At 44.3% G+C, this 20,351-nt stretch overlaps 1 protein-coding gene across 1 annotated transcript in view; it reads left to right on the top strand.

Annotated features, from left to right (window-relative positions):
- The window catches only part of LOC310771216 (hexokinase-1-like), a gene marked incomplete at its 3' end in the record, with an annotated part of 70,926 nt that overhangs the window by 43,806 nt on the left and 6,769 nt on the right, over positions 1–20,351 (top strand). The window contains exons 9-15 of the mRNA XM_083663874.1: positions 609–842; positions 4,958–5,262; positions 8,195–8,343; positions 13,053–13,172; positions 14,658–14,753; positions 15,978–15,989; positions 17,082–17,181. Of these exons, the coding sequence (XP_083520000.1) occupies positions 609–842; positions 4,958–5,262; positions 8,195–8,343; positions 13,053–13,172; positions 14,658–14,753; positions 15,978–15,989; positions 17,082–17,181 (1,016 nt within the window). The remainder of the gene's footprint in view (positions 1–608; positions 843–4,957; positions 5,263–8,194; positions 8,344–13,052; positions 13,173–14,657; positions 14,754–15,977; positions 15,990–17,081; positions 17,182–20,351) is intronic.

The raw sequence follows: 20,351 nt of genomic DNA, 5'->3' as shown, positions 1-20,351 counted from the left end.
GTTGATCTTTGATCAGTTAGATCTATAGGCTCATATATAATAATACACAAGAGAACAAATTGCATAATGTGCTATGTATTATATGGTGCTGTCTGTTGTCTCACAAAACTATAATTTTGCATAAAATGTATAAAATAATTAATTAGAATAAATAAAATAATACTTGTTTTCAGCTTCATGAATTTAGTATGTAGTATTATAGTTATTATATATTTATAGAATGGGTTTGTAAAAATGTCAAGGGGTCAAGGGTCATGACTCATGAAACGTGACCATTTCACATTTCTGATGTTTTTTATGGGCTTTTCACAATACCGACTTATAGAAAAAAAGCAGAAGGGCACCTCGAGAGCGCAGACATCCGCCAGGTTTCCTGCTATTATTGCTTATTGGTGAGTCAGAACCACTCCAAAAGCCAGTCCCCAGAATTGTCAAATCAAATCATCGACATACTACTATGACCCGCCTCTCAACCTGCGCCGAACGGGTTCAGTTCGACTTTAAGAAAAAGGAGAGAGAAAAAAACACCCAAATTGCAGGTCGGCTCCACTGTCTTCCTGCAACAGGGGGAGTAAGGTCTCTACACTGAGAAACTCTTCCCGTTTCAGGAGTAAGGAGGGTCTGAAGAAGTGCATGGAGATCTTGACGCGGCTCGGCGTGGAGCCTTCTGATGAGGACTGCCTGGCCGTGCAGCACGTGTGCACCATCGTTTCCTTCCGCTCAGCTAACCTGATCGCCGCGACGCTGGGCGGGATCCTCGGCCGCCTCAAGGACAACAAAGGAGTCGCACGCCTTCGCACCACTGTGGGCATCGACGGCTCGCTCTACAAGATGCACCCGCAGTGAGTATCATCCTCATTATCATCACACTATAAACAAGATGCACCCACAGTATCATCCTCATTATCATCACACTATAAACAAGATGCACCCGCAGTATCATCCTCATTATCATCACACTATAAACAAGATGCACCCGCAGTGAGTATCATCCTCATTATCATCACACTATAAACAAGATGCACCCACAGTGAGTGTCATCCTCATTATCATCACACTATAAACAAGATGCACCCACAGTATCATCCTCATTATCATCACACTATAAACAAGATGCACCCGCAGTATCATCCTCATTATCATCACACTATAAACAAGATGCACCCACAGTATCATCCTCATTATCATCACACTATAAACAAGATGCACCCGCAGTGAGTATCATCCTCATTATCATCACACTATAAACAAGATGCACCCGCAGTGAGTATCATCCTCATTATCATCACACTATAAACAAGATGCACCCGCAGTGAGTATCATCCTCATTAACATCACACTATAAACAAGATGCACCCGCAGTGAGTATCATCCTCATTATCATCACACTATAAACAAGATGCACCCGCAGTATCATCCTCATTATCATCACACTATAAACAAGATGCACCCGCAGTGAGTATCATCCTCATTATCATCACACTATAAACAAGATGCACCCACAGTATCATCCTCATTATCATCACACTATAAACAAGATGCACCCGCAGTATCATCCTCATTATCATCACACTATAAACAAGATGCACCCGCAGTGAGTATCATCCTCATTATCATCACACTATAAAAAAAGATGCACCCGCAGTATCATCCTCATTATCATCACACTATAAACAAGATGCACCCGCAGTGAGTATCATCCTCATTATCATCACACTATAAAAAAGATGCACCCGCAGTATCATCCTCATTATCATCACACTATAAACAAGATGCACCCGCAGTGAGTATCATCCTCATTATCATCACACTATAAACAAGATGCACCCGCAGTGAGTATCATCCTCATTATCATCACACTATAAACAAGATGCACCCGCAGTATCATCCTCATTATCATCACACTATAAACAAGATGCACCCGCAGTGAGTATCATCCTCATTATCATCACACTATAAACAAGATGCACCCGCAGTGAGTATCATCCTCATTATCATCACACTATAAACAAGATGCACCCGCAGTATCATCCTCATTATCATCACACTATAAACAAGATGCACCCGCAGTATCATCCTCATTATCATCACACTATAAACAAGATGCACCCGCAGTATCATCCTCATTATCATCACACTATAAACAAGATGCACCCGCAGTATCATCCTCATTATCATCACACTATAAACAAGATGCACCCGCAGTATCATCCTCATTATCATCACACTATAAACAAGATGCACCCGCAGTATCATCCTCATTATCATCACACTATAAACAAGATGCACCCGCAGTATCATCCTCATTATCATCACACTATAAACAAGATGCACCCGCAGTATCATCCTCATTATCATCACACTATAAACAAGATGCACCCGCAGTATCATCCTCATTATCATCACACTATAAACAAGATGCACCCGCAGTATCATCCTCATTATCATCACACTATAAACAAGATGCACCCGCAGTGAGTATCATCCTCATTATCATCACACTATAAACAAGATGCACCCGCAGTGAGTATCATCCTCATTATCATCACACTATAAACAAGATGCACCCGCAGTGAGTATCATCCTCATTATCATCACACTATAAACAAGATGCACCCGCAGTATCATCCTCATTATCATCACACTATAAACAAGATGCACCCGCAGTATCATCCTCATTATCATCACACTATAAACAAGATGCACCCGCAGTATCATCCTCATTATCATCACACTATAAACAAGATGCACCCACAGTATCATCCTCATTATCATCACACTATAAACAAGATGCACCCACAGTATCATCCTCATTATCATCACACTATAAACAAGATGCACCCACAGTATCATCCTCATTATCATCACACTATAAACAAGATGCACCCACAGTATCATCCTCATTATCATCACACTATAAACAAGATGCACCCACAGTATCATCCTCATTATCATCATACTATAAAGCAAGGAATCTCTGTGAGTCTGTCTGTCTGTCTATGTTGTGTGTGTGTCTGTCTGTCTGTCTGTCTGTCTGACGTCCCTTAAATGAATGTCTAGGGTAAAAAGGTGTAACATAAGTCCAGGAAAAAGGGAAATAGGCTGAATTAAAGTGTACCAAAACAATTATTTATTTTAACAAAGGTTGGTTCAAATAAGGACGCACAGTGACGTCAGGGTGGCCAAAGCCCAATCAGTTTACCTACAAATAAAATAAACTAGACTATAAACAAAAAGACAAAGCTACTCCTCCTTAAACTTAGAAAAAAACAGGAGAAAAGGGGGAGTAAAGAAAAGGGCGAAACACCCCTACAGGGCTTCCTTAATATTAACAATCAGTAAACAGGAATCAACAATGAATCAACAGAAATCAATAACAAGACTAAGTAGGCCAGTGATTGTGTGCATGAAAAAGTAGTTAGGCTACATCTAACAAAAGGCCAAGAACCATTATGCTAAAGCAAGGCCAATGAGAGTAACTTCAGACAAAGTTACAAAGCGGGCAAATAGGCTGACAGCTAATGGAAATAGCTAAGAATAGCTGCAGCTCTGCTGTAGCTAATGGGGATCTTAAATAAAGACAAAGGGCCACAAAAAGAGTGATTAAAGTTAGCTGAAAGTAGCGAGAAGCTAATACAAAAGAGCTAATGCAAAAAGGCTTGAAGAGAGCAAGGAGGGTGGAGGGCCAGTGTTGAGCACGCAAAGCGCTCCGCTAACACTGACCCACAGTGCCATCTTGGAACACTGGAGCTTATGTAGGACATGCAGGTCTGAAGCAGCCAATCAGCAGCGACGACTCAGCCAATCGGCGTTGATTGCCAACCGGCTCCTCACCTGAATCACTGCAGCAGAGGGGCGTGTCTGGGACATAGGAAAAGAAACAGAGCCACACACCAAACCAAGGCCAGGCTCTGGTACAGAGGCTGTAACACCCCATCACATACAGTGCTGTGGGTAGAACGCTAAATTGAATGTTACAATAGGCATAAGCCAGAAGTGTAACATTATAAAAATAAATAAGACAGAGGGCCGTAACAGTCTGTCTGTCTGTCTGTGTGTGTGTGTGTGTGTGTGTGTGTGTGTGTGTGTGTGTGTGTGTGTGTGTCTGTCTCTGTGTGTGTGTGTGTGTGTGTGTGTGTGTCTGTCTGTCTGTCTGTCTGTCTGTCTGTCTGTGTGTGTGTGTGTGTGTGTGTGTGTGTGTGTGTGTGTGTGTGTGTGTGTCTGTCTGTGTGTCTGTGAAAAAATGTGATTTTCACTTCCACGCTGAGGAGGACATGCTGGCACGTGGGTGTTGACGGTGAAAAGGAGGACATGTTGGTGTGGTGGCTGCTTCCTTTAGTTTCGGCTGCAGCCCATCTGTCTCGCTGCTTTGGCGCACGTCACGTGAAAAAAGGGGCGAAGCCGAACATAATAATACATAATCGGATATGTAGACTGACCGGCACAGGTCAGTCCGATCAGCTGAAAATATGCCATTTCCGGCCGATCAATCGGTTCATCTCTAATTATCACGATACTTAAGTCACGACACAATATTATCACGATACTTAAGTCACGATACAATATTATCACGATACGTTGAGTCATGACACAATATTATCACGATACTTAAATCACGATACAATATCGTCACGATACTTAAGTCACGATACAATATTATCACGATACTTAAGTCACGATACAATATTATCACGATACAATATCATCACGATACTTAAGTCACGATACAATGTCGCCACGATACTTAAGTCACGATACAGTATCGTCACGATACTTAAGTCACGATACAATATTATCGCGCTACATCACAATACGATGTTATTGCGATTTTTAAAAGTGCAATACTTACCGTCCGTGTGTCGATACAATATTGCCACGCAGAATATTGCGATACTCTGCTGTGTCGATTCCCGCCCCACCACACCCCTAATGTCTTGTCGTCTTCCCCTCGGAACAGTTACGCCCGACGTCTCCACAAGACAGTGCGCCGTCTGGTGCCCGACTCCGACGTGCGCTTCTTGCTGTCGGAGAGCGGGAGCTCCAAAGGCGCGGCCATGGTGACGGCCGTGGCCTACCGCCTGGCCGACCAGGCCCGGCAGATCGAGCAGACGCTGGCAGAGTTCCGGCTGAGCAAGGCCCAGCTGCTGGAGGTGAAGAAGCGGATGCGGACGGAGATCGAACGAGGCCTGAGCAAAGACACCCACAAGGACGCCACGGTCAAAATGTTGCCCACCTTCGTGCGCAGCACACCCGATGGAACAGGTGACAGGAGGAGGGGAGGGAGGCAGCACACCTGGTGGAACAGGTGACAGGAGGGGAGGGATTTATTTGTTTTTATCGCTTAAAAGGGACAGTACACCCCAAAATAACAAACCTATAACTACGTATTTTTCCTCTTACTTGTAGTGCTATTTCTCCAATCTAGAGTTGCTAGAGTTTGCAAAGAGAGGTCGCTCTGTGTTGGTTGCTTGGTCCACAAACATTTCTCCACCCTTTTCCCCACCCCCACAGTTTTCGATCTAATTTGGCATGGAGGTGTGTGTGTGTGTGTGTGTGTGTGTGTGTGTTCGTGCCCTTTTGGCCAAACGGGGCCGGTGGGGGCAAATTTTGAAAAGCAGTGCGGCAGAGGCAGAGGGTGTGCTGCCGCGCTATCCTGCATATTGCAAATTCGCACTGGTTTATATACATTTTGTTTTAGATGTTTGTTTTCTGCAGTAGTGTGTCAGACTGCTCTTTATCATTTTGATCTGAGACCAATCAATTGTATTATGCTCATTTCCATTTAAAAAAAAACGCCACAGGAATGGTAGTGGAAGTGGAACAGTACTCTAAGTTACAGTTGCTGTCACAATACTTCGGATGGGTACCTTTAGGTGAGGTTCGTTATTTTAATAAGTTCTACAGTTTGCATGTCAATTTCCATACATGAAGCAGCGTGTGTCTTGAACATACATGAAGCAGCGTCTTGAACATACATGAAGCAGCGTGTGTCTTGAACATACATGAAGCAGCGTGTGTCTTGAACATACATGAAGCAGCGTGTGTCTTGAACATACATGAAGCAGCGTGTGTCTTGAACATACATGAAGCAGCGTGTGTCTTGAACATACATGAAGCAGCGTGTGTCTTGAACATACATGAAGCAGCGTGTGTCTTGAACATACATGAAGCAGCGTGTGTCTTGCCTGGCAGCCGCCGTCCAGAAGCACAGTTGCATTATAAGATCAAAGGTGGCGAGTGCAAGTGGACCACATTGTTAACACATTCACTGCCAGCCGTTTTTTCAATACTGTAGGTAGGTTCTGCCAAGGTTTTTTTTTGAGGATTCTGGCTCATCTTTCAAGAGGATTCTTTTCTGCTAAGATTTTGTGAACACAAATGATCTCAAAATAACTAATAGAATGTGTGCTTTCTCTGTCTAAAAGAGTTAGTTTGTAGAGTTAGTAGTTATGTAGGCATTAGCAGTAGAATACAGCATGGTTTCAGCGTCTGAAAATTTATTCTGAGATAAATGGCTTTTTGTGAAATTCGATAGAACAGTCACTTTAACCATTTATTTTTGGCGTAAGACGTCAGACATCTAAACATTAGTTTTGAACAGTAATTTCCTCCATAGCAGCAGGAAACCCCCCTCTCCTTCAAACTCCTCCCTCCGTGGGTGTGTCTCTAGTGGCTTTGCAGCGTTTGTCACAAGCGAGGCTCTGCCTGTCTGTGCTGCCTGGCTGCTGGCGGCTGCTCTTTGGGCGAGTCTGCATGAGTCGTTTCGGTTGTGAGCTCAGCTGCAATGAAGCTGCGTGCGATGGTGGGCTTTCTGCCGGTGTTTCAAAGTGTGTTGCACGCATAATCTATTGTGCAAATTTGCAATCCCCCACCGCCAGCTCCCAGCGCGATAATGCGCGAAAGCGAAAGCGTTTTCGCCAATCCATTTTACAGTATGAGAGAATGGTTTCCTCGCGCGTTCCCCTGCAGTTTTGGCTCGGCTTTTTCTGGAGAGCACTGTCTGTCACCACTTAGTGGGTCGGTGGAATGGTTTGTACACCTTCGGTGGCTCCAATATTTTAATAGGAGACGTGGGGGGCGTTGATCCACGTCCCACCGTCAAATTTTTTTTTTTTTTTTTTTTGACGAGTCAACTCGTCATTGGCAGTCAACCGTTGGATTTTTTTTGACGAGTCAACTCGTCAATGGCAGTGAACGTGTTAAACAGTGGTAAATATTTTATAGAAGTGCCTGTTATATTTATATATATTTATATATTATATATTTATATATATTTATATATTATATATTTATATATATTTATATTCATTATGTTTCCTAAGTTTTCCTAAGTTTCTTCTCCAAGGCAAATTACAGAATTACAAGGGATGCTTTGGGGGAGCTTGGCAAATTCTTGGGGTAGCTCAAATGCCCGCTAGTGCCCCCTTGCTGCCGACGCACCTGATCAGACAACATTTCATACTAAAATATGAGCAAATATACTTATCAAACAGAGAGAACTAGAAATGAAAGGCCTGTCTCTAATATAAGCCTGCTTCAATAAAAGGCCAGCTACCCTCAGCTGAGCTAAATATCATCAACTCTTTATTGACAGACACATAAGGTCCAATAAGAAGACACACAAGCAAAAAACACTACATTTAAAACACAAAAAATAAAACAATCAGAACACTAAAGTAAGGCACTATACCAGTGTTTCCAAATGCACGATTGGTATTTCACACTACTAAAACTGGGTTGAGTCAGCAGCATGATAATCAAATTATGAGATACATTCAAACGACAAATAAACTTAAACGTCAGATTTCTCAGAAGAGCATGAAAAGTGCACACTCCTACTTCACAAAACAATTGACTGGCACTCGAAGATCTGGGTTTTCTAAGTAGAACCCTCATACAATCATTATAAGCAACCTGCAGCTTTTTAATGCTTGTCTGCTTATATTTTACCCACAAGGCCCGGGGCCAATATTAGAGGAAATACAGTATTTTGTAGTTATTATTGGACATCTTGAGCCCCACCCCCCTACCTTACCTACCTACGCCAGCATTTTAGACAATGTAAACGCCGATATTTTTAAATAGTATGTATTGAGGAGCATTGCTTCTTCTATAATCAAGCTCTTCGAATGGTGATAGTTTTGAGTTGTGTCGGTTCTTCAGCTAACGAGGCCTTTCTCTTGTCCTGACACAGAGAATGGGGATTTCCTGGCTCTGGACCTCGGCGGGACAAACTTCCGTGTGCTTCTGGTCAAGATCCGCAGCGGCAAGAGGCGAACAGTCGAGATGCACAACAAAATCTACGCCATCCCCATAGAAGTCATGCAGGGCACAGGGGAAGAGGTAACACCAATCCATAGAGGTCACGCAGGGCACAGGGGAAGAGGTAACACCAATCCATAGAAGTCACGCAGGGCACAGGAGAAGAGGTAACACCATCTCCCATAGAAGTCACGCAGGGCACAGGAGAAGAGGTAACACCAATCCATAGAAGTCATGCAGGGCACAGGAGAAGAGGTAACACCATCTCCCATAGAAGTCACGCAGGGCACAGGGGAAGAGGTAACACCAATCCATAGAAGTCATGCAGGGCACAGGGGAAGAGGTAACACCAATCCATAGAAGTCACGCAGGGCACAGGAGAAGAGGTAACACCATCTCCCATAGAAGTCACGCAGGGCACAGGGGAAGAGGTAACACCATCTCCCATAGAAGTCATGCAGGGCACAGGAGAAGAGGTAACACCATCTCCCATAGAAGTCATGCAGGGCACAGGAGAAGAGGTAACACCATCTCCCATAGAAGTCACGCAGGGCACAGGAGAAGAGGTAACACCAATCCATAGAAGTCATGCAGGGCACAGGGGAAGAGGTAACACCATCTCCCATAGAAGTCATGCAGGGCACAGGAGAAGAGGTAACACCATCTCCCATAGAAGTCATGCAGGGCACAGGAGAAGAGGTAACACCATCTCCCATAGAAGTCACGCAGGGCACAGGAGAAGAGGTAACACCAATCCATATAAGTCACGCAGGGCACAGGGGAAGAGGTAACACCAATCCATAGAAGTCACGCAGGGCACAGGGGAAGAGGTAACACCAATCCATAGAAGTCACGCAGGGCACAGGGGAAGAGGTAACACCAATCCATAGAAGTCACGCAGGGCACAGGGGAAGAGGTAACACCAATCCATAGAAGTCACGCAGGGCACAGGAGAAGAGGTAACACCATCTCCCATAGAAGTCACGCAGGGCACAGGAGAAGAGGTAACACCAATCCATAGAAGTCATGCAGGGCACAGGAGAAGAGGTAACACCATCTCCCATAGAAGTCATGCAGGTCACAGGAGAAGAGGTAACACCATCTCCCATAGAAGTCATGCAGGTCACAGGGGAAGAGGTAACACCATCTCCCATAGAAGTCATGCAGGTCACAGGAGAAGAGGTAACACCATCTCCCATAGAAGTCATGCAGGTCACAGGGGAAGAGGTAACACCATCTCCCATAGAAGTCATGCAGGTCACAGGAGAAGAGGTAACACCATCTCCCATAGAAGTCATGCAGGGCACAGGAGAAGAGGTAACACCATCTCCCATAGAAGTCATGCAGGTCACAGGAGAAGAGGTAACACCATCTCCCATAGAAGTCATGCAGGTCACAGGGGAAGAGGTAACACCATCTCCCATAGAAGTCATGCAGGTCACAGGGGAAGAGGTAACACCATCTCCCATAGAAGTCATGCAGGTCACAGGGGAAGAGGTAACACCATCTCCCATATAAGTCACGCAGGTCACAGGGGAAGAGGTAACACCATCTCCCATATAAGTCACGCAGGTCACAGGGGAAGAGGTAACACCATCTCCCATAGAAGTCATGCAGGGCACAGGAGAAGAGGTAACACCATCTCCCATAGAAGTCATGCAGGGCACAGGAGAAGAGGTAACACCATCTCCCATAGAAGTCATGCAGGGCACAGGAGAAGAGGTAACACCATCTCCCATAGAAGTCACGCAGGTCACAGGGGAAGAGGTAACACCATCTCCCATAGAAGTCACGCAGGGCACAGGAGAAGAGGTAACACCATCTCCCATAGAAGTCATGCAGGGCACAGGAGAAGAGGTAACACCATCTCCCATAGAAGTCATGCAGGGCACAGGAGAAGAGGTAACACCATCTCCCATAGAAGTCACGCAGGGCACAGGAGAAGAGGTAACACCATCTCCCATAGAAGTCATGCAGGGCACAGGAGAAGAGGTAACACCATCTCCCATAGAAGTCATGCAGGGCACAGGAGAAGAGGTAACACCATCTCCCATAGAAGTCACGCAGGGCACAGGAGAAGAGGTAACACCATCTCCCATAGAAGTCACGCAGGGCACAGGAGAAGAGCTAACACCATCTCCCATAGAAGTCACGCAGGGCACAGGAGAAGAGGTAACACCATCTCCCATAGAAGTCACGCAGGGCACAGGAGAAGAGGTAACACCATCTCCCATAGAAGTCATGCAGGGCACAGGAGAAGAGGTAACACCATCTCCCATAGAAGTCACGCAGGGCACAGGAGAAGAGGTAACACCATCTCCCATAGAAGTCACGCAGGGCACAGGAGAAGAGGTAACACCATCTCCCATAGAAGTCACGCAGGGCACAGGAGAAGAGGTAACACCATCTCCCATAGAAGTCACGCAGGTCACAGGAGAAGAGGTAACACCATCTCCCATAGAAGTCATGCAGGTCACAGGAGAAGAGGTAACACCATCTCCCATAGAAGTCACGCAGGGCACAGGAGAAGAGGTAACACCATCTCCCATAGAAGTCACGCAGGGCACAGGAGAAGAGGTAACACCATCTCCCATAGAAGTCATGCAGGGCACAGGAGAAGAGGTAACACCATCTCCCATAGAAGTCATGCAGGGCACAGGAGAAGAGGTAACACCATCTCCCATAGAAGTCACGCAGGGCACAGGAGAAGAGGTAACACCATCTCCCATAGAAGTCATGCAGGTCACAGGAGAAGAGGTAACACCAGACCAATAATGAACCTTAGTGAACAACAGCCATGTGGATTCTCAGTTTTCTTTTTCCCTTCTCAATGGGAGTTCATTTCATGGGGACATACTTTGCAAAAGAATCAAAATGTCCAAATGAAAACGTTCAAATATAAATACTTCTATCTCACCATAAAAACTATGCACTGACACTGTTAAAGGAGGTGTGGGTGTAAGATCTACTTGCCCTATCGGATGTGCTCGGGGGTAAATGTGTGTTATTAGCGTACATAAGTGTACCTAGCATAAAGTGTATTTTTAAGGCTCATGTTTATGTAAAAAATTTGAATGTATTAACGTTCCCGAATGTCTGATAATAGTAGTTTAGCTTGTTATCTAATCTAAAGCTGTCGGACATTTTGGGCATGTTAATCCCACGTACAACCAATCACAATGCTTGAGCGAGTCGATCTTGTAGGCGAGCAGATTTTACACCCACAGAGGCTTTGCGATTTTCAACCCGGTTTGTATCATTATAATCTCGGGAATATAAGCAGTGCTTACCTTCTCTATGGGCTCTATCTTCCGACAGGCGCTATCCCCTAATAGCGCTTTGCGCACTGTTTGCGCGTGCCTTAAGGCAGGGAAGATAGCATTCCGCCTTGCGCCATCCGCCAGGTGTTCTGCCGAGTTTTGCTCCCCCGCCGAGCAGCAAAGAAAAGCATCCCCACCTCACGGGAGCTACTTGTAATGATTTATACAGAAATGTAACTGTTTAAAAGTGATATGATTGTCTGGTAGACGTGACCTCCCTGATTTCTAAGTTAAAACAGCCCCGAAATATGTTGGGGATGCAATTCTCGGCGGGCATGCGGAAACGTTCACGGCACCTGTCGCAAGCGCAAGAGCCGTGCCAATTCTGCCAAAAATCATCTGCGCCCCAAAATGTCTGCGCAAACGGGATTTGGACAGTCTAAACTACCAGAATTATTCACAGGCGTGGCCAGGCAAGGCTGGGCATTACGTCAATCAAAACCAATCAGATTCCCGTCTTGCAATGACTGCGTGAGGCTGCCTCGCCGAGGCATGCAATATGCTGCAATTCTCTCCATGCGTAATAGAGTGTACTCACTCGTGCGAGTACAGAGGGAGCTTATTGACAGATCGTCTGTGGTGCCAACGACCCTCCGGGTTAGGAAGGTAAATAGCCTATGTCGATTGTCCAACAAGTTTTTTCAATTAATTTCCCTCTTTGCGATGTGATAAAAGTTTCTCAGTGAATTATAGTTGATTGCCTCACTGAATTATCTGCTAAAACCCAATTTTAGCAGCAGAATTCAATGTCTTGGCGTGGCAAGGCTGTGCTTAATGACATATCCAAAAGGAATTCCACTTTCCACTCCGCAAATACCTCTCTGCGCTGGGAGCGTAGCCGTAATCTCCGTGCAGACTGCCCAGCGCAGAGAGGTATTTGCGCGTAAGAGGTCCTTTTCAAAGCTCTTAGCGCAAAGTAATTGCGCGCTGCTGACGATAGGGTAACGCCATCTATCCCACATTTTAGCGCTGAAACGCCTGTCTTGGCATGGGGCAGCCAATGCCCAGTACAATTATCACAGGCATGCGCTTGTGTGCGCCCCCGATTTGCATTGCGCACGGCGTTAAACGAGCGCAAACGCTAAATTAGCGCTTTTGGGAAGATAGAGCCCTATATCTTTTCAGCACAGAGAAATATCTGTTTGCCTGCCTGCAGAAACTCCGCCTCCGCCAGCTGGCATGGGTCATTAACGCTCGATATGGCTCTCCATGCGATTCTCCGTGGATGTGCGTGCGCATACAGAAAATAAAATAAAATAAATAAACAATCTGTAGTTGGAACAGCTGCCTTCGAGCAACATCGGTTCACTTCCGCGGTCCAGAATGACGCGTAGCGCGTCGCGCGTCATTCTGACATGGAAGTGCTCAAGTGTCTCTGTGACTCCCAGCTCTTCACTGAAGTCAAGTGTCTTGTCTCTGTGACTCCCAGCTCTTCACTGAAGTCAAGTGTCTTGTCTCTGTGACTCCCAGCTCTTCGACCACATCGTGTACTGCATCTCCGACTTCCTGGACTACATGGGAATGAAGAGCGCCCGTCTGCCTCTGGGATTCACCTTCTCCTTCCCCTGCCATCAGACCAGCCTGGACGCAGTACGTTCTCCATCAGACACACCACACAGAATACACCACAGGCTCTTCATCTGTCTTTAGCCAGGTGAACTGAGCAAGCAGCCATTCACATTGAGTCCGGCGCTCCATCGGTTAGTGTGAAACAGACAGAGCAAAGGTTGTGCGTGTGTGTGTGGGCATCGACGTGATTGGCCACCACAGCGTTGACGTTGTCGTTGGGTTCGGTTCCTCCAAAAGTTGAGTCTGTTTCAACCTTTCCGCTGGAGAGCTGTTCCGCTTTTTTGTGGAACCCCATGCGACGCCCACCACCGCAGCATAAACGCAATACCCCCATTAAGAATGAATGGCGCGCCGGACTCAATGTGAATCCAGCCGAAGAGAACCAGCCCTGGATCCCTACCTGCTAATGCGGGCGGAAATTAACGACCGCAGGGATGACGTATTTTTGTAGTCGGGAGACGGAAATCCCGGACTTCCCGGATCTTACAGGGAAAAGTCAATGGGGTTTTAGAATGGGGTATTTCCCTTAAATGCATAAAATAAGGTCTGTGGTTAACAAAAGTGGTAAATCCTCCAACCTGGTACTCCAAACAAGCTCAAACATATTTCTACTTTACTTACAAATACTAATTGACCCTAGTAGCATAAAACAACACACTCGTATCTGCAGGCCATGGGGAAGAGGTAAACACATTCACTCATATAAGAACTAGCCAGTACTACCAGTCTACACATTCACTCACATAAGAACTAGCCAGTACTACCAGTCTTGATCTTATAAGACAAATACTAAACTCAGTTACTGCATGCCATGCCCTTTTCCAGACACACGCTGCTGCATCACGGCCATACACAGTTCACACTGGGAGCTTCCCAGTATAACCACTGGGACTAAACTAGGGATGCACCGATCCACATTTTTTCACTTACGATCCGATTCGATACCTGAATTTGGATATCTGCCGATACCGATATTATGCCGATACCAATATTTTTCTTGAATATACAGTATAGGCAAAGATTTGGCCAATTAAAGATTTTTTTTTTATATACCTTGCAAAAAGCAGACAAAATTAAGAAAATATACAAGGCAAAGAAGGATAGTATTATACAAATACAAATGCAAATTACGGCAAAAAAAAATCCCGATTCCGATCCGATCCGTGAATTAGTGCCAATATCGGCACCCGATACCGATTTTGGATCGGATCAGCCCCATCCCTAGACTAAACACCTTGCTCAAGCACACCTAGGCTCGCCAGCTGCTGTCGATGGAGGGGGGAGCGTTACTGCTCAGATTGTCCCTTCCTCTGCAGGGATTCAAACGGCAACCCTCCAATCAGAATGGCTGCTTCTCTAACCTTGAGGCGACTAACAAATGTTTTCTGTGACCTGAACACAGCTCTGGGCAGAGGTTTATCACAGGTGTCATGTGGCGTCCTGTGTCATGTGATCCGAATAGAGCTCTGGGCAGAGGTTTCTCACAAAGTGTTGTGTGCTCTACAGGGAATCCTGGTCAACTGGACCAAAGGCTTCAAAGCCACTGACTGTGAGGGGGAGGATGTGGTGGAGCTTCTGCGCGAAGGAATCAAGAGGAAAGAGGTAACCTGAGACAGGAAGTACATCTAACCGCATCAGTAACTGTGTCATCACTAGACCAACACTGTATCTGCTACTGGAGTTGATCCATCACTGCCAACCAGGGTAGGAGATTAGCGGGGGCTAAAATCTAAAATCTAAAATCTAAAATTGCCCGTGGAATTGGGATGATGGGCTCTTTTAAAATGCCCCCGTAAAGATATTACTGTATCTTACTGTATTTTAACATAATGTACTGTATTTGCAAAGCTTGTCTGGATTTTGCTCGGTTTTTGCAAAGCACGACTCAAATATGACCAGCATGTTAAACTTAAGAACATGGAGCGTTTTTTAATACGCAAACCACCTGCTGAGTCACGACTACAAACAGATAGAAGTGAAATAGAAACAGTCGCTGACCCTCTCCCGGTCTGCCCAGGACCTAAACAAACTGTCAAAGAGCCTACTATTGAGGGTTGGAGGATGGACTGGAGATTTATATATATATATATATATATATATATATATATATATATATATATATATATATATATATATATATACTAGGTATACTGTATACTGTATACTGTATATATATATACCTATGTACTGTCGGTCTACATGTTATTTGAAAAGTTTTTGACAAGTACATTACATATTACTTAACATGCAATATACAATCAACAATGTTGTTGAGATTATAGGAAATGAGGATTTTTAACTTTTAGAAATAAAACATGCTTAGATAAGAGTCACTGAATACTGGTCTGTCACGCAACATAGAAGAACTAAGGTCTTTCCCAACATTTACTAGTAAAATTGCCCTGGAAATCATCCAAAATGCCATCCAAACCTATTTGACAACGCAAAAGAAAATGTAATAATTTTTTTTCATTTAAATTTAATTGAATTTCTACCCTGCTACCACGACATAAATGCTCCAAACACTCCATATGATGTCTCTTAAAAACACTAGTTTCACTTCTGTGTTCATTCCAGAGCAGTATGCAGTATGCAGTATACAACAGTAAGAAAGGTACTGCAACCGCTAGAGAAAATGATAAAGAAAATAGTATAATTTGGCCAAATTTCCCTTAAAGCATAAGAAAGTACAGCCCTAGTTTGTAGAATTACTGTTTTTAGCTCGATAAAATATCCAAAGGGAAACAAGGACAATGACCCAAATTTGAAGAATGCAGAACCCATTCATAAGTCATTGAGTTTCTTTTATTGATTTTGCCCTTTTAGATGGAGGATCCAGTAAGTATTAAGCGAATGTGAATTATTAACATGCAGGTAAAGCGGTGCCGGGCTGCAGAGGCTTGTGGTTCTGGTTGTAATGGCATGTCAGAAAAACTGGAAAACAGACTTTCAGACTCTTGCGGAGGAGTGGGACTGTTGTGTGAACTGTGGACTCTCAATTTCAGCCGAGGATTTTAATAACTATGATGTTTGTGTGTGTGTCTGGGCAATGCTTTTGAGTTTTGTGGTGATCTGAAACGGTCTGTTTATTGAATTGTCTGCTGTCTAGTCTGTCAGGCTGTGAGTGAACTGCATTGTGCTTGGTGTGCCAGTCGAAAAGTTGCCAGGTCGGATATTATCCCTCAATAAAACAGCCATTCAGTAACAACTGTGGTTAGAATTAAACATTTGGACTAAACATTACTGAAATGTTGTGATGATCATGTCGAGTGGACAGCTGGATAAGTAATGTGACATTAACAATATTGCCAATATTGCCAATTTTGATACGATATCTAGGATTATTTTTGGTAAAAGTAAAAGTTTAACGTTTATTTTAACAAAGAACTACCTAGCTTTACCCTCTGATTAAAATCGAATAACAACTTCTAACAAAAACTTGCTAAATCTCCTCTTTGCATTTATTAACTGGATTGCAACATAATGCATGATTCTTGGAGGGTGAAGGGTGAGACTAATTTAGCGTGATGGTTTTACTGCAGCAAATATGTCATTAAATGATACTCTGTCATTTGTGTTGTGCTGTCAGTGTGTATAGGAGTTTGACCTGGCTGTGTTGTGCTGTCTGTGTGTGTGTATAGGAGTTTGACCTGGATGTGTTGTGCTGTCTGTGTGTGTATAGGAGTTTGACCTGGATGTGTTGTGCTGTCTGTGTGTGTGTATAGGAGTTTGACCTGGATGTGTTTGTGCTGTCTGTGTGTATAGGAGTTTGACCTGGATGTGTTTGTGCTGTCTGTGTGTGTATAGGAGTTTGACCTGGATGTGTTTGTGCTGTCTGTGTGTATAGGAGTTTGACCTGGATGTGTGTTGTGCTGTCTGTGTGTGTATAGGAGTTTGACCTGGATGTGTTTGTGCTGTCTGTGTGTATAGGAGTTTGACCTGGATGTGGTTGCCATAGTGAACGACACAGTGGGGACGATGATGACCTGCGCATATGAGGAGCCCACCTGTGAGGTGGGGCTGATCGCAGGTGAGTTGCCTCAGTCTGCACCCTTCGACTGTCTCTCTAATAAAAATAATAATAATACAAAAGAAAATCATGGCAGTTGTCAGCGGTGCAAGTAACACGATGCACGATATCGGCACGTCGTCGCTATCAGCCCGAAATTAACATTTCTGCCGATTATGACAGGTATTTGGGCGTATCGTAATTAAAGGGTCATTTTTGACACTATAATTACGCCCAAATGCTCGATGCTCGACTAACTGTCCTTATTTTGCCAAATGAATGTGTGTACATTTAGTAAAGTATTGTATTTATGCCTGCATCTGCCAGTGGGCCATCACTATAAGAGTAGTCATAATAATAATGTGTTCATTCCACTAAGAGAATCGGACGGTAGAAATCCGTCTTTGTCACACGACACCCGTTAAAACACATGCATGCAGGGCCACACACACACACACACACACTCACACACACACACACACACACACACACACACACGCCAACGGTGGCTGGTGAAATGACCCAGACATGGCATGCCCTTCCTCCGGGGGGCAGCCAGGAGCAGTGGGCAGCTTTTCGGTATAGCGCCGCCCGGGGACCAACTTCTGTCGTAGTCGTCGTTGGTAAGGTGACGATCTTATGCATGTTTTTAGTAGGGCTCCATACCGACGGTGTATAGAGGAACCCCAGGGGAGCACGGGGAGAACACGCAAACTCCACACAGAAAGGCCCTTTTGACTTGATAGCCCATCTGGGCAGTAGGCACTGAAGGCATGGGGGGGGGGGGACAGATCTTCAGTGCCCACAGCGATCCAGGCAGGAATCTAACCCAGGAACTTCTAGCTGTGAGGTGACAGTGCTACATGTACCACCGTGCCCCCAGGAGTTTCTCTGAAATTTCTGAATTTCTCTGAAATCAGGTGGAAAAAATTAGCACATATATCGGCATCGGCAATTAGCCAAAATAATTTGGAAATATTGCCCTATTGGATATCGGCAAAAAAATCCAATATTGTGCATCCCCAGCACTTAGAAACCTGTGATCCTGAAAACACCAGGCAAAATGCTAATACACACTGATTTCCAATGTTGCCATGCCTAATGTTACTGTTCAAGGTATTGTAAAATGTGTGGGTGGCTGTGTTCTAATTAGGGATGGGCATTTCTAGCAAAAACACTATTCGAAATTCGCTGGCCAAAGTTGACTTTTAATCGAAATTCGAAAATAAAATAAAAAATGTAAAAAAAAAAAAAAAAAAATTTTTTTTTTTTTTTTTTGGTGAGTGAAATGTTGCATTGTCTCCCCTGATTCTAAGTACCGGTATAGTCGAATCGCTTGGTTTGAGCAAGTAAAACAATTTGTATAAGCATTTTAAGCAAGGTTTATGGAAAAATGAATGGCGGATGAAATCCCATGAAGAGGGAGAGGTTGCTTATAAAAATTGTTTTACTTGCTCAAACCAAGCGATTCGACTATACTTAGAATCAGGGGAGACAATGCAACATTTCACTCACCCAAAAAAAAAAAAAAAAAAAAAAAAAAACTTTTTTTTTCCAATAAACGAATTTCGAATTTCAATAATAAAAGTCGACCTTGATAATAACAACGATTATTCGAAAATTCGATGCCCATCCCTAGTTCTAATGTCTAATGTTACTGTTCAAGGTATTGTAAAATGTGTGGGTGGCTGTGTTCTCGCTGGAAAGGTATTGTAAAATGTGTGGGTGGTTGTGTTCTCGCTGGAAAGGTATTGTAAAATGTGTGGGTGGCTGTGTTCTCGCTGTAAAGGTATTGTAAAATGTGTGGGTGGCTGTGTTCTCGCTGGAAAGGTATTGTAAAATGTGTGGGTGGTTGTGTTCTCGCTGTAAAGGTATTGTAAAATGTGTGGGTGGCTGTGTTCTCGCTGTAAAGGTATTGTAAAATGTGTGGGTGGCTGTGTTCTCGCTGGAAAGGTATTGTAAAATGTGTGGGTGGTTGTGTTCTCGCTGGAAAGGTATTGTAAAATGTGTGGGTGGCTGTGTTCTCGCTGTAAAGGTATTGTAAAATGTGTGGGTGGTTGTGTTCTCGCTGTAAAGGTATTGTAAAATGTGTGGGTGGCTGTGTTCTCGCTGGAAAGGTATTGTAAAATGTGTGGGTGCTTGTGTTCTCGCTGTAAAGGTATTGTAAAATGTGTGGGTGGCTGTGTTCTTGCTGTAAAGGTATTGTAAATGTGTGGGTGGTTGTGTTCTCGCTGTAAAGGTATTGTAAAATGTGTGGGTGGCTGTGTTCTCGCTGTAAAGGTATTGTAAATGTGTGGGTGGCTGTGTTCTCGCTGTAAAGGTATTGTAAAATGTGTGGGTGGCTGTGTTCTCGCTGTAAAGGTATTGTAAAATGTGTGGGTGGCTGTGTTCTCGCTGTAAAGGTATTGTAAAATGTGTGGGTGGCTGAGTTCTCGCTGTAAAGGTATTGTAAAATGTGTGGGTGGCTGTGTTCTCGCTGTAAAGGTATTGTAAAATGTGTGGGTGGCTGTGTTCTCGCTGTAAAGGTATTGTAAAATGTGTGGGTGGCTGTGTTCTCGCTGTAAAGGTATTGTAAAATGTGTGGGTGGCTGTGTTCTCGCTGTAAAGGTATTGTAAAATGTGTGGGTGGCTGTGTTCTCGCTGTAAAGGTATTGTAAAATGTGTGGGTGGCTGTGTTCTCGCTGTAAAGGTATTGTAAAATGTGTGGGTGGCTGTGTTCTCGCTGGAAAGGTATTGTAAAATGTGTGGGTGGCTGTGTTCTCGCTGGAAAGGTATTGTAAAATGTGTGGGTGGCTGTGTTCTCGCTGTAAAGGTATTGTAAAATGTGTGGGTGGCTGTGTTCTCGCTGGAAAGGTATTGTAAAATGTGTGGGTGGCTGTGTTCTCGCTGTAAAGGTATTGTAAAATGTGTGGGTGGCTGTGTTCTCGCTGGAAAGGTATTGTAAAATGTGTGGGTGGCTGTGTTCTCGCTGTAAAGGTATTGTAAAATGTGTGGGTGGCTGTGTTCTCGCTGTAAAGGTATTGTAAAATGTGTGGGTGGCTGTGTTCTCGCTGGAAAGGTATTGTAAAATGTGTGGGTGGCTGTGTTCTCGCTGGAAAGGTATTGTAAAATGTGTGGGTGGCTGTGTTCTCGCTGTAAAGGTATTGTAAAATGTGTGGGTGGCTGTGTTCTCGCTGGAAAGGTATTGTAAA

Source organism: Poromitra crassiceps (genome assembly GCF_964638095.1).
Source record: "Poromitra crassiceps genome assembly, contig: HAP1_SCAFFOLD_437, whole genome shotgun sequence".
Lineage (NCBI taxonomy): Eukaryota > Metazoa > Chordata > Actinopteri > Beryciformes > Melamphaidae > Poromitra > Poromitra crassiceps.
This window is presented reverse-complemented; position numbering and strand designations above follow the sequence as displayed.